The sequence below is a fragment of the Podarcis bocagei genome (assembly GCF_964188305.1).
Source record: "Podarcis bocagei genome assembly, chromosome: 5".
NCBI classification, from domain to species: Eukaryota; Metazoa; Chordata; class Lepidosauria; order Squamata; family Lacertidae; genus Podarcis; species Podarcis bocagei.
Window position 1 is genome coordinate 56,228,709 of NC_138129.1, and position 15,041 is coordinate 56,243,749.

The 15,041-nt window shown below is 44.5% G+C and overlaps 1 protein-coding gene across 1 annotated transcript in view; it reads left to right on the top strand.

Annotated features, from left to right (window-relative positions):
- Positions 1 to 15,041, top strand: part of LOC308586544 (uncharacterized protein) — a 107,500-nt gene that overhangs the window by 58,020 nt on the left and 34,439 nt on the right. Inside the window, exons 2-3 of the mRNA XM_081193259.1 lie at positions 2,189 to 2,280; positions 2,491 to 2,559. Coding sequence (XP_081049385.1) covers positions 2,205 to 2,280; positions 2,491 to 2,559 — 145 coding nt within the window. The 5' untranslated portion in view covers positions 2,189 to 2,204. The remainder of the gene's footprint in view (positions 1 to 2,188; positions 2,281 to 2,490; positions 2,560 to 15,041) is intronic.

The following is a 15,041-nucleotide window of genomic DNA, read 5'->3' on the forward strand; positions in this document are numbered from 1 at the left end:
ACCAAAGTTCTGAAATCAAATATTTCAAATATATATATATGTTGCTCTTTATTTCAGTGGCGTAGCGTGGGTTGTCAGCACCCGGGGCAAGGCAAGTAATTTGCTCCCCCTAACCCGTGGATTTGCGCCCCCTACTCCGTGGATTTGCGTCCCCTAACCCTAACCCCCAGATGTTGCGCCCGGTGTGGCCGGCCCCCCCTGCACCCCCCACGCTACGCCACTGCTTTATTTACTACAACTACACACAAACACACACAGAGAGAGACAGAAAGAGAGATCTGGTATTAACATCTATTTTTAAAATATATGGATAGAATGTTATGCTTTTAATATTTGATTTGTTTAAATAATAATAATACTTATCTGTTATTATTATTATTTAAAATAGACATGATTGTGGACTCAAAAATCCTTAGTCAGTTCACTTCTAATGCAAACCAAATGGCAGTTCTGTCAAATATTATGAATTTGCCTTTGTGTTTTGATAATCTAGGCAACATACATGGCATTTAATTAGGTATATCCATAAACTGTAACCTAAAACATCTTCTTGGCTTTGAGTTCTGAGAGCAGGCAATGGACAGAAGGTTATGTTCCTCTTTCCTTAGCCCTTAGACAAACACAGAGGCCCAGGAGCAGGGAAGACCAGGCAGGGGCAGAAAGCTAAAATCTCTGTACTATGAACGTTCTTATAGTAGGGTGTTCACTAGTTCTAAAAGAAATTTGAATCTGTGGGTTTCCCCACAGTTCAAAACTCCTCCCCTTTCCTCACCCTTCAGCAGCAGGACCTGGGGCAAGGCAAGTTACAATTTAAAATTCAGACTAAAAACTGTTGAAACAAATCACAGTCAAAGGAATAGGGTGGGCCCTAAAACACAAACACACCCAATATGTCAAAGGCCAAGATAAAGAGGTTTATCTTGCCTAAAACTGTAGCGTGAAACTGCCAGTGGGGAGGGAATCCCACAAAATGGGGGCTGTCACAAAGAATGACTGTACTGGGCCACCAGCCCTCCTGAATTTCTGAGGGTGCTGGAACTACCAAGAGGGCCCTGCCTACCAATTTTAACACTTGAAAGGTTCTGCAGAGGAAGCAATCTTTTGGCTATTTGGGGCCAAAGTCATTTAGGGCTGTTAACACCTTGAACTGGGGCCAGTATAGCAACCAGTATTTTCTCCCCATTGATATGAATGTTAAATATATGAGTTGAGCCCTAAGTTGTTTAAAGAGCTCAAAAAACTCTTGTGGAAAGAACCCCAATATGAAGGATTGCTGACTATTTTGTTATTAAACTGCCCCTACCTTTGGCAGGCAAACATCGCTTTTCTTAAACTGTAGACATGTAAATAATATAATGTAATGTCTGAATTTGATTTGGTTTTATGTGGATTCCTAAATACGCAATACGATGTAGTGGCTCATAAAGTTCAGTGAAGCTGGGGGAAATGACATAAATCAACACTTGTCCTGCAAGTGTGTAAAATTTTAACAAATATTGAGTGTTGGATATTCTTATGGCCCCATCATAGTATCATTTCATCAGTACACTTGTCACAATTTGCAGGTGGCATGGTGGGATGGTGGTCCTGACTTGACTTCTGATTGGTTGCATTGCTGCTTCTTACCTGGAGGTAAAATTGGGGAGGCAGCAGCATGATCAGTCCCATTTGTGCATTTATACCTTCCCAACCTCACCCCTCCCATCTACCTCCCAGTAAGCAACAGCAATATGACTGGCAGGTGAGGGGAGCCATCCAAACCCACTATCCACTACTGCTCATCACAGTCGTGTTTATCAAATTTTATATCTACAGGAAACATTGACTTGTTTGCTGATATGTTTATGAATTTTTCCCATCTGCGTGCTCTGCCAAGGATTCTGGTGCACAGCGCAACACATGTGAGAAGGGAATTTGATGTAGAATGCATACACTGTTCCCCTTCATCTTCAGATTGCAGGAGAAACAGATACGGGTGGGCGGGCAATCTGTATAGGGAAGCTTGTCTACTAATAGTGATCACTGGGATATGTTAAGGGATAGAAAAATCTTAATTGCTATTCATGGCTCAGATCAGAAGTTTAATCTGTGGTTTATGTTAGTCTCCAACTCAACTTTGCTTTAGTGGCTTATCAGGGGAAAGGTCTCCTGTGATGAAATTCATCCTGCACTCTTCCTTCCTATCCAGAGACGGCCATTTCCTGATGCAAGAGAAATACAAAAGAGCAAAGGATCATCTTTACAGAACAAAGAGTCATGAAAATGTGAAAGCTCTTCAAGGTGAAGGACTGACTTGAGGAATATTTGCGGGGGCAGGGGGCGGGGGGAGTACTGGCAGTGTGACCGGGTCTGATATGTAATATCTCTCTGTGAAAATTAATTGGAGATTAATGCAATTTTCTTTCAAGTCAAAGGTAATTGGTACTGAAAGGTTTATAAGGGTTGAGAAAATGAACATTTCCTGTTGTGGTTTCTGTAATGTATCTCCAGTTGCAGCTGGCTTCATACCTAAGGCATACACGTGGACACATAGCCCACTCTGTCCTCAGAGAAGAATGAGTAAGTGCTTAAACATAAACTACAAATTGTGCAATGAATTCTCTCTCTTTGATTGGCCCAGACCTTTGTCTTCATCTGCTCTAAATGCATATGCATGCCTTTTACTGCAAAAATTTGAATGACGCAACTATGTAACCCCCCACCCTTCCTCTCCTTTCTACTTTGTTTGTGGATGGAGGTGAGCTTACCTGCGGTGAGAAGAGATAAGAAGCAGGAAGTTGCATTGCCAGTATAATTGGCCTTGGACCCTGGGTTTGGATGTTCCATATTCCATTGCCAATTCAGTTAAATGAGTACCTATGAATCTTCCCAATCCCTTGCAGGGTGGGATTAGTAGGTTTCCTATATGGGATGAAGTTGGATTCCTTACTGTAGCCTTTTGACCCAAACAAGCACTGGCTGTGGGGATGTGGGTGTTGAATTTCTTCTTCTTCTTCTTTTAAAAAAACCTCACTGTTCACTGCAGTTACCCACTGTCCCTTGGGTGATAGTTTGACTTTGGTCCTACATTAACGATTAGATATGCCACATTTGCATTAAGGCAAATGATATTTGTTTATTTATTTATTTTACAAGATTTATATACCACTTTTTATATTTTTAAAAAATACCTCTGAACAGTTTTCATGCCATATAATCAGATATTCCTAAGAAAATAGCAATAAAATCAACAGATTTTTAAAAATAAGATGATGTGAAAAAATGAACAAAATCCAGATAAAATCTGCAGTGTTGATGCAAGGCATGTTGATGAACACCTTGAAGCATCATTTCAGAAGTGATGGGGTGAGCGTGTCTTCCCTGTATCAGCCTCTCAGGGCCACTTGACCTAAAAGGAACTGTCCTCCACTGACTTGTTTTGCACTGTTATGTGCATTTCTGTCTTGCATTTGATGAGAGCTCAATCTGGCATTAATGGTTAGGATGGGCATTATCGCCCAGTCTTCCTGTGCCCCCTCCCCAAATCACGTGCAGTTGAGCTGGAAAAAAATGGACAGAAGTCAATTCATTCCTTGGGAGGCTTGGCGAATGAGTAGGGCCAACCACTCCCTTTGACTTAAGTCCAGATGGTGTGCTGGCTGATGAGAAACGTGGAATAAATTTTTTCTCTCTCCTTCTCCCTCCTTTTCCATTAACCTGCAGTGCATTGGGGTTTCCAGAGCAGTATCCCAAAGGACTACACATCTCGCCGCAACCCCAGAGTTGTCCACGACTGGACCTAATGGTCAGGGGTCCCTTTACCTTTACACGTCTCAAGGAAGCTCATTTCAGGCTTGAAAGAATGCCTGTGATGCCCTTACTCATGATTATGCATCATGAATGGAGGAGAAACCATTAGATGCTGGACCAGCAAAGTAGTTGGACTAGCAGTGCTTGTGCAGAATAGGAACTAGAACCTCCTTGAACTTCACCATTGGTAGCCCACTGAGACTGCTTGACCAAAAGGGCAACAGATCAACAAATACCCTAATAGATCAGCCTCCATTGAACTTTATAGAGCTTACTTATCCAAAGCTGATAGTGTCAGAGGGGTTGGCAGGGGAGTAATGATTAGGCCATGCTTCCCTTAGCACATTTGGGATGTGTGGACCATGAGATGATTTGCATTTGGAAGCCCTAATAACTGACTCTTTCTAGTCTAGAAAGTGGACACCTTTGAAACACACATCTTCAAAATTGTAGTTTGCTCTGCACTGCATTAGTTAGGTATACATACTGCAATATGAAAATGTAACCCTATTACTATGTAAGTCTCAGGCAAAATATTCAAGATATGTCTTCCTATACCTGTTCTTCGAAAAAAGACAGGCACTACATTTTCCTGCTTCATTTCTTTTGCTATATTGGGTAAATAGCAAGGATGGTAACAATGTGAAAGCAAAATTCTCTACAAAATTGTATCATCTGCAGTAATAAAAAAACTGATGCTATCTGATGAGATATTTTCATCTAAGGGTCTGGGATTTGATATAGTATTTGATATAGTATCTAGAGGGTAAGGCATGTTGGTACACTTAGTAATTAGACATTCCTCTCAGATTTAGAATGTAGATTATTTTTATACATCTTGGCAGAAAAGAATATTTTCTTAAAGTTTTACTGGGGTATCATCAAGGTAGAATTGATCAGCACTGTAATTTCCTCAGGATCCTCATTGCAAAGTCCACATGTTATTGGTGACTTGATGATCTGAGAAGTTGGCAAAGCAGTTTATTAAAAATGAAAGTGAATTTGTCTTTTGTGGTGCCTTCTCAATTCATCCCAAACATGGAGTCCTCCTCCTCATTCATACTTTCCATACCCCAGTGGTCTTTTTTTTGTTTGTGGTGGTGGGGACACCCACTACTTGTTCATTTTGATACTGTGCTTCTACCATGCCTGTCCAAACTCCTGATTGCATTCCTTATCATCTCTGCAAGTGTTTTGTAGTGCCTGGACCAAATAGATATTCCATTCCATAGTTCCATAAGTCTTGTTCTCAGTACTGCTGGACCTTTTAAAATAAGAGCAGGCTTTCAAATCTGGTTTTAAAGCCTTGGTTCAGGCACCTTTGTAAAAGGCCAGATGACCTTTCCAGCAACCAAGATGGCTGACTCAAAAAGCAGATATGGCAAGCTGTTCAGGCAAAAGGGACTATCTTGCAAGGAGAGTCAAAGTCTAGTTCTTATGTAAGACTTGAGAATAGGCAGATAGTTCCTCCTGGAGGAGGCAAGCAGTGGCAGCCAGCTTCTTGCTGTCCTACTTCCACCTTCATCCTTCTCTAGATTCCGTATCATCTCACTGTAGCCCAGCAAGGTGCATCAAGCTCTCCAGAAGACTTATTGAATTTTTGCCTGGTGTTACCCCTTCCCTGGAAACCAGGGGGGATATTGGACTGTATGGACCCACAGACCTATTTGGGCTTAAGCTCTTCCCTCATCAAATTATATGAAGCTTCCTATAATTTGACCCTGAGCCACCACTCATGAAATACCATGCTAATTTATCTATTTGAGGGAAGTGAAATGGGAATTAGTCCCTTTTATCCCGGGTGCTGGACAATATAATTGTTCATCTAGTAAAGCATGAGACTCTTAATCTCAGGGTGGTGGGTTCAAGCCAAAAGATTCATCCTTTGCAGGAATCTGGACTCGATGGCCCTCACGGTCCCTTCCTACAATTCTATGCTTCTATTACTATCTTTATGGAGGACAGAGCTGCAGATAGTGTGGTGGTGAGCTACCTGACTTCTGGTTAATCATGTTGCTTACTAGGAACTTAAAATGTAAAGTGTAATGCTGGTAGTCAGCAAAAGAAGTTCAAAGACTCTCTCAAGGCAAATCTAAAGAAATGTAGTATAAATACTGACAACTGGGAAACACGGGCCTGAGAGCACTCCAATTGGAGAACAGCCTTTACCAAAGGTGTCATGGGTTTTCAAGATGCTCAAACTCAGGACGAGAGGGAAAAGCACACTAAGAGGAAGGCACACTTGGCAAACCCTCACCACGATCGATTCCTGCCTAGAAACCTTTGTCCCCACTGCGGACGGACGCATGGATCCAGAATTGGCCTCCACAGTCACTTATGGACTCACTGTTAAAACCGTGTTTATGGAAGACAATCATACTCGGCTACGAGTGATCGCAGAAGAAGAAGAAGAAGAAGCAGCAGCAGCAGCTTACTAGGAGGTAAAGGAGGAGGGAAGAGAAGGTGATAAGGTTGGAATGGTGCAAACACACTGGAAGGAGCACTAGATTGGCTCTACTGGTACATGTGCATTGCAATGACCTCTCCACTGCCTCCCTCTCCTGGTAAGAGGCTGCGATGCAACCCACTAGAGGTTGGATAAGTGGGCTCACCATCACACATTTCCAGTCAAGTAGATCCATGTTCCACAGCTTGGAACAGCGTAAGTAACAAAAGACTAGTACCCAATCGGACAGGGAATGTGCTTCCGGATGGCTGTTGATCATATATCTAGGCTGGGTGTTTGACGAGTTAAAAAGACTTAAACAACCATACAGATATGGTCAAATACTAATCAAGCTTTCAGAGTGATAATTTAGTAGAACTTTAACAAAGAGTAAGCTTTATGCTAATTACAAACCCTCCTAATTAGTTACCTGCTATGAAGCAATTAAACAGTTCTGAATAACTGTAACATATTGTTTGTGACTGATATGCAAATCTAAATGCAAATGCAAGATAAGAACTGAACCAGAGTACCGGAGTGCCAGAAATGGCCTAAATGCAAGAAAGGTAAATTAAACCAAGCAATTATAAATATGTGTTTATAGTCATGGTAAATAGACAGTGGCAATCCTTATTTTTGACACTTTTGAGCTGTACCTCACTGAAGGAGGAAATAATGGAGAAATCATCACTAGGAATGCTTCCTATGGTGGTAGCAGGCATAGGACATATAAACATGGCTTTAAAGGGGCAGGCGGGAACCAAGCCAGCCCTGGATCTAAAGATGTTCCTTCCCTCTGGGAAGGGCCAGATCTGTGCCCCTCTCCTGAGCCAGCCTGGAGTTGGAAGAGCAAACAATAACAGCAGCCATCAGGGGCGCCGACTTATAAAAAATTATGGGGGGGCCCATACCGGGGTCCTGCCGCTGGTTCACTCCGGTAGCCGGGAGAACGCAGTTTGAGGTGGCGGTGTTGGGGAGAGACCCTCGCTCAGGGCGCCACGAGACTTGGCGGCCGGCGGCCAATCTGGGGGCTTTTGGAGCGTATTTCGGCGGAGCGATTGGGGAGGAGGGGGCTTGTTGCCGGATTCTTCAGCTGGGCCAGAGATCCGCTGCTGGGGGGTCCCTGGGCCGAGTTGTGAGCACGGCCTGCTGAAGGGAGATCCAGCCGATTGCGCGACGGGGACGGCCGGGGCTTTCTGGCTAGGGCGCGCGGCTGGCTGGCTGGCTGGCGAGGGAGCAGGTGGGGAGGAGGCGGGGGTAGCGTAGTGTGGGTTGTCAGCACCCGGGGCAAGGCAAGTAATTTGCACCCCCTAACCCATGGATTTGCGGCCCCTAACCAGTGGATTTGCGCCCCCTAACCCTAACCCCCAGATGTTGCGCCCGGTGCGGCCGCCCCCCCTGCACCCCCCACGCTACGCCACTGCTGGAAAGTAGACCCAGGCACAAGATTGCAACGGAAAACTCCTCCATACTGGGGCTTTAAAAAAATGTTTCCATTTCTGCTGGATCGTGGCCCACTCCTGTTCAAAAGATAGCTAGGATTCTCTGTCTGGCAGATATGATTTGGGGTAGTTCGGAGCTGGGCAGTTGCAGGATTTTTTTTTCCCGAGCGGGCAAAGTAAAACCTTGAAATTGAGGAGCAGTCTACATTTTCAGTGGGAAGACCCGTACCGTTTGCCTCCTGTCTCCGGTTCTACAAATGCGAGAAACTTAATAATTTTTCAGAGTAAAAGCTAGGAAATGGGGGGTTGAGGGGTATGGTTTAAGGTGAGGGGCAACAGGATTGCAGCCCAACCCCACGATTTCTGCCCGTTCCAAGATTGTGTGCATGCATTGTTTGAAATCTATATTCCACATATTGGCTGGAGTTCTGTTCGTTTGGGGTGGGATGAATACGCATAACGCTCTGAAAGCAATCCCAGTGCCTTGCCCAGCCCCCCAGCCCTTCCTTCAGTCTCTCCCCCCCACTCCTTCTGCCCAGCCCCCTTGGAGAGGAGAGGCGCCTCAGCGCGCGCTCTCGCTTCGCCTTCCTACATCTCGCCTAGCCTAGAAGCGGCTCCGCTGCCAGAGATTCCAGTGTCATCTCCAATTAACAGCCAACAATTAAAACAATTAAAACTCGGCTTCCTCCTCTTCTAGCTCCCCCCCTCCGCATCAGAGGACACGAAATTGCCTCGTTCTTCCTTGCCAAAGGTGGGGGGGCGAGGAAAGAAGGAGAGGCTTCGTGCCTCCAGCTAGCGCGGGAGAGTGAAATCCCCGCCGAGGCTTGCGCTCCCCTTTACGCATCCGACGGGCAGTCGTCTCGGTTTCGAATTGAGGCCAATATATCCTGAAACCTGGAAGGACTCTAGGCTCCGGCGGCGGCGCTCTGCTGGAGGGGCGCCCGAGATTATTGGGGGGGCAGAGCCCCCCCAAACGAATTTTTGAGGGGGCTCGGGCCCCCTCAGGCCCCATGGAGTCGGCGCCTATGGCAGCCATCCCACCTTCCTCTCTGACTAGCAGGGCTTTGAATGTCAATTAATTATATCTACGCATTCTTCACTAATCCAGAGGTGTGCCAAAGCAATTTGCAATAATAAAATATAAAATATGGAACACACTCAATAAAATACAAACATATTGTGATGGAAGATCCTCTGCTCTGCATCCACGGTTGAGATAGCTCTGGCCAACAGCTTAAATCAGGACACTCAGACTGGATATTGACAGGGTGGTAAATGTGTATGAAAGCTACACAAAATAGCATGTTATGACAGCTTTGGCCAACTTAGAGCTGATGGGAATTGTAGTCCAAAACATATGGAGGGCACCTGGTTGGCAAATGCTGTGCTAGGACATCGGGTTAATTCTTTAAAAGGTGGTGAGTCAGATGAAGTTCTGTTTTTGTGTTTGTGTGTTTGTTTTTTACTGATAAGAAAATACTAAGACCTTGCAAGAAAATGTAAAACTGGAACATGAAAATAACTTTTTTCCCCAATTAAACAATATTTTGGAAGGGGCGGGTATTGCATCTGAGTATCAGTAGTCACTAGATGCCGATGCCATCATTCTCATTCTCAGTCCCAGTCCGGCTGAACCTGCAACCTCTTGAGAAAATAGCTTCCAGAACTGCATGCTGCAATGTCTAAAACTGTAGCCCCCTCAAAGCTCCCAAAGGCTGGAACAAAATCACTTTGTAGATGGCGAATGAGGATTAATATTGCAAGGTTCAGTAGCAGTAGGCCTTGTAAATGATAATTGATTCTTTTCTGGAAACAAGTCATTTCCCAGAAGACCGTGAGAAAAGGACTACATGAGGAAACAGGGAGCCACCCATTCCGTAACCTTTGCAGCATGTGTTCATCTTCAGAGACAGGTCCCTTGTTCCACTGGGGTATCTATAAATTACACGCAGGAGTCCGTGTAGACGTGTATGGAGACATATGGAGACCTTGTGTTCCGAATCACTCTCCCCCCCTCCCCCTTGTAATTTGCAGTGATTCCCTTGTTGCTGTCTTGTCTGGCCATTAAATTACCAGGGGGAGTATTCTCTTGATTTATTTGTTATGAAACCTGGATATAAGCTTATTGGAAGCCATTTGGTAAGGAGGGCCACATTCATTTGAAAGAGTGAAGTGAGGTTATTCTAAAGAGCTTAACACTTCCAGTCGCAAATGCATTTGCCCCCATGCCAAGGAAGGGTGCCCCCCCCCGTAGATCATCTCTGCTGAATGGGGAGTGAGGGGAACCCCCCCAAATCGGCTGCATTCATATATCATGAAAAACTATGGAGAGAAAAGAACCTAGCCTTACTCCAACATGGCACAAGGAGTTTGGAAGCTCTTACCTACAACTTCACATAAGCTGTGCTCACACCCCCTAGTACTCACTGCATTTCCAATGCAGGGTTCTTAATTTGTTTTCACAGGATGTTCTCCAAAATACAACCCCAAAATCATTTGCTCAGGAGTTTGCTGCATTGGAGTCAATGGGACTTCTGTCTTAGGCATGTACAGAATTGCACTATACACGTCATTTAATAGCACAACCTATCTGTGTCTATTCAGAAGTAAGTCTCACTGTGTTCAATAAGAATAACTTCCAGGTATCCTACTCCCGTATAGGGTTGCAGTCTTAATGGATCAGTCTAACCAATGCATGGATTGAATTTGTAGTTAACAGCCACAGTAGCGGAAGTATTCCTGTTATGCAAAAGAAAAAGTGGAGGATGAGACTGATGAATTAATCATTTACCAAGCTCAGATTCAATTCAAAGTCTGTTGAATTTATAGTCATTGCTGTATCTGCAACCTGTGGACCACTGTAATGAAGCATGCACCATCGCCTTTAATGTCCCTAATTTTTTTTTTTTTTAAAAATAAGCAACTGGGAGGAATTAGGATCCGGGCCTGGAATCATAGTGAGGATGTTTAATATTTTCCCCACCATGCTCAGGTCTGGACAAAAATAACCCTCTCCTGAAAGTTGCTTTTTGCCATGTGACAGATGACAATTTAAGCGCGCGCACACACACACACACACGAAACACATTAATCCTATCACACATTTAATGTAGGGTGTAGTACAGCCCTTATAAATGTGTTGAAAGTGGTCATAAAGGAATGAGACACTAGATGTCATTTGATTACTTCTGACAGCATTTATTATATACTAGGACTCTGACGTACCTGTTACATTCAGTTCCACATGAATGCAGAAAGCATGGCTGTCGCTTGCAATCAGAAAGAAGTAGTTTCAGGTTGTTCAATTAATTTCAGGCTTTATTTTCAAACTACCTTTTGCCCCAGTCCATTCAGCTCACTGACTGCTTACATAGATTAAAAGGAAGGCAAAAGAAAGTCTGTGAAAACATAAATATGTTGCAATGAAAAGTAAGAATCTCCAACAGAAACCCACAAAGAACATAAACATTTGATGTTGATTCTTTTATTACATCTGTATATTATTATATTATATTATATTATATTATATTATATTATATTATAAATATATTATTAGGACCAGGAGTAGCGAGAAGAAGTGGAAAACACACCCAGCAACCCTACATTTGGGGATTTGCAGCCAAGCACATCAATTAGTCATTACTGACATAAATTTCCCTTTCTTGGGGACGTTCAAACTTCTCATATCCCGCGGATGAACTCTGAAGCACCTGCAGTAGATTTCTTTTCAGTAAAGAGATTATAACTACCGTAGATGTTTTTCCAACAAAAATATAATGTTGACAGAATAATGTGTGGAAGAGAAGGGGCTACTTATGTGACTGCTATAAATCGCTTGGCCTCTGCTCCCCCTTGCGAAATGCCCCACACTACAGGATGCTCATTTGTCATAAGCTCCGCATATGGGCTGGAGAGAATGCCCTTCCCTCCCAAACATGATGAAAACTAGGCATGCAGTATTGTGGTAGAGGATCGTATTTTTTTTGCCTTTCCTCCCACGATGAATGCTAATCTGCTAGAGGCAGCTTGGAACTGAAGCGGAGGGCGGCGTCCGATGCAATGGGAAAGCATTCCAGTAGGAAAGCATTAGTGCTTCAGACATTACCCAGGAGATTAGAAAGCACCATGTGGGAATCATTTCCAAGAAGCATTTAAAGACGGGTTCACAATGTCATGTATGCTGTATACAGGGGCAGTGTACTGGAGAAAGCACACCCTCCCCTATAGAAAGTGTGCAGTCTGAATCTGAGCCAGTTATTAGAGAGTGGGACTGATGTAAATTTTCTCTTGGGGCAATGTAGCTAGCCTATCACGGAGGTTCTCCACCTCTTTCTCACCACCAATCTCACTGCTGCTCATTCACTAGTCCTCTCCCTCTGAGCCCAGCTTTCAAAAGCACCCAGAGGGCAGAGCAAGTGGGGGAAAACTGTTCCCTCTTGTCACTCTTGCTATCGCTTACATGCTGGGGGAGGCAGTTGAGGAAGCTGTGACAGCAAGGAGGAACAATGCTGGGAGGCTCCAGGCCTTGGCAGTGGGGCACTCTGGAGGGGTATGGGCTGTGTGGGTGTCTGAGGTTACTAACTTCTGAGACAGTTCTGACTCAGTGCATGTGCTGGGTGTGAGCAAAGGAAAGGTGCTTAAGAGGGTGTAGTAAGCGCCCCATTGCTCTGTCCCAGCTCCTGCCAACCTCGCAGTTTGAAAGCATGCCAGTGCAAGTAGATAAATAGGTACTGCTCTAGCAGGAAGGTAAACAGCATTTCCGTGCGCTTTGGCACTCGTCACAGTCCTCTGTGTGCTAAGAGGACTCGTGGACCCGGAAAGCTGTCTGTGAACAAACGCCAGCTCCCTTGGCCTGAAAGCGAGATGAGCGCCGCAACTCCATAGTCGTCTTTGACTGGACTTTACTGTCCAGGGGTCCTTTACCTTCCCTCCCCTTGCATAGGGATGGACGGACCTGTCCATTTTGGTTCTCTCACTGTCTCATTTTCCCCTATCTTAAATTCAGTTCTCCACATTTCTCCAGCAATTTGCATTAAAAAAAAGTCATAGGTATTGTACTGCAAATTTCTCCTAATAAACACATTTTTACATTCAGTTTGAGGGACGCGGGTGGCGCTGTGAGCCTAGGACTTGCCGATCAGAAGGTCGGCGGTTCGAATCCCCGCAAAGCAGTGAGCTCCCATTGCTCTGTCCCAGCTCCTGCCAACCTAGCAGTTTGAAAGCACGTCAAAGTGCAAGTAGATAAATAGGTACCACTCCAGCAGGAAGGTAAATGGCATTTCTGTGCGCTGCTCTGGTTCACCAGAAGCGGCTTAGTGACCCTGAAGCTGTATGCCAGCTCCCTCGGCCAATAAATCGAGATGAGCGCCACAACCCCAGAGTCGGCCACGACTGGACCTAATGGTCAGGGGTTCCTTTACCTTTACCTTTACCTTCAGTTTGGACAAATGTACACATTTTTGCCAGTAATTTCCCCAGATTATTTGTATATTATTTTCACGAATATACATGTTTTGATGCATTTTCACCTAATAGGTGCATTAATGTAAACACTGATTGGCCGGAGAAGTGCACTGCAAAATTCAGATAAGTGTGAAATTTGAACAGCTGTGTTTTGGCTTGCGTATTGTTTCAGAAAGAATTTGACAAGACTTGCCTTTAAATGTGAGCTGAATCAGATTTCTACCCCATCCCTACTTGTGAAGCCCTTCAGAGTGTTGATTTGATATGGATTAAAGATGGATTGTGTTGTCCATATCCCTGCTTCGTCCTGAAAAATAGACCTTCCCCTTGCCATGTCAAAGCAAAGGGGGATGTGTGCGTATCTTTAAGCAATTGCTGATATCCTCAGCAAAGGGAGATCTGTTTGGTGTGGAATCTACTTCATTCTGCATCTTTCCTCCAATGCACATCTTAAGCCTAGCTCTGTCAACCAGGTGCTGGCATATTTTAAACACTGTGCATTTTACTGTTTTTTAATAATTGCAATGTTTTAATGCTAAAATCATGAGCTGCTTTGAAATTATATATAAGGCTGGATATAAATATTTGAGATGCAAATATAAATGCAGCCCTGCTGTCAATGCTGTGAAAATCTCCTGCTTCCCAGCACTTACAATTCAGCAGCAGACACACAAGTTGATGCAGAGGTTGTGGTCCTCTTCTTGTGGGAGGCAAATTAACATCTCTAAAAATGCTCTCTGGCATGTGTTTAAGTGGGCCTGTTTATGCAATCATTTATTCTGCGAGGACAACCCCCAGATTCACTTCAGCCTCTGATTAGTTTAAAGAGAAACTCTGATGTATTCAGAGGTAAATTGAAGCCTGAAGTGTCTTGAAAAAGAGCCAACACTCCCCAGCAAAGTCAGTACTGTAACTGTGAATTCAGTTCCTTTTCCTCCTGTGATAAATAAATGTGTGTTGGGTGATTATCTTCTGGACCGGATTGGGAAATGTTTTTTCCCCCTATCCTGAGGACCACATGCCAGTGGCAGACAGTGCCAGATGCAAAACGTTCAGAGATTCACCTTGATTTAATTATATACTTTAGGCCAGGGCGGGGAGCTTCTGGGCTGCACTGCAAATGTGGCCCACCAGGCCTTTATCAGGAAACGATGCCCGTTTGCCCCACACCTGATCAGGGGCGGCATGGGTAAGGGTGGGACTTCAAAGGAACAATCAGGAGTTTCCTTGGATCCAGAAAGGTGAGTTTCCACCTGCTGATGGGTGGATGGGAGCCTGCCTTCACCCCTACGCAGCATTTCTTCTTCAAACCACTGTGAGATGGTTGGAATGTTGGAAGGGAGACGTCCAATTTCAGATCATGCCTGCAACTGCAGAGGTTTGAAGGAGAAGTGCAGAGGAGGGAGCATTTAAAGGTGTGTTCCCATCCTCCCCTCAGCTGATGGGGAGATTAGAAGACACTTTCCAGGAGTGCCAACTTGAATAAAAAGATTGGGGGGGGCCAGGTAAGCCCCGCATAATCAATCACAAAATTTGGTGCACACACATCATTTGAATGCCAATGCCCATCAACTTTGGGGGCCCCAGACCCTCAAAAATTTTATGGGGGGCAAAGGGAGCTCAGCCCCTAGAAGTTGGCTCCTATGATTCAATCGCAGACCCGCCAAGTGTCCCTATTTTCCAGGGGCGGTCCCTGATTTAGAGAAGCCGTTCCGGTTTCTAATTTGATCCCAGAATGTCCTGCTTTTCCTTAGGACACCCCTATTTTCATTGGAGAAATGTTGGAGGGTATGGAGTTATCTGACCCCTGAGCCATCTGAAGGCAGACCTGTATAGGGAAGTTTTTAAATGCTTAATTATGTTTTCATATTTGCTGGAAGCTGCCCAGAGTGGCTGGGGCA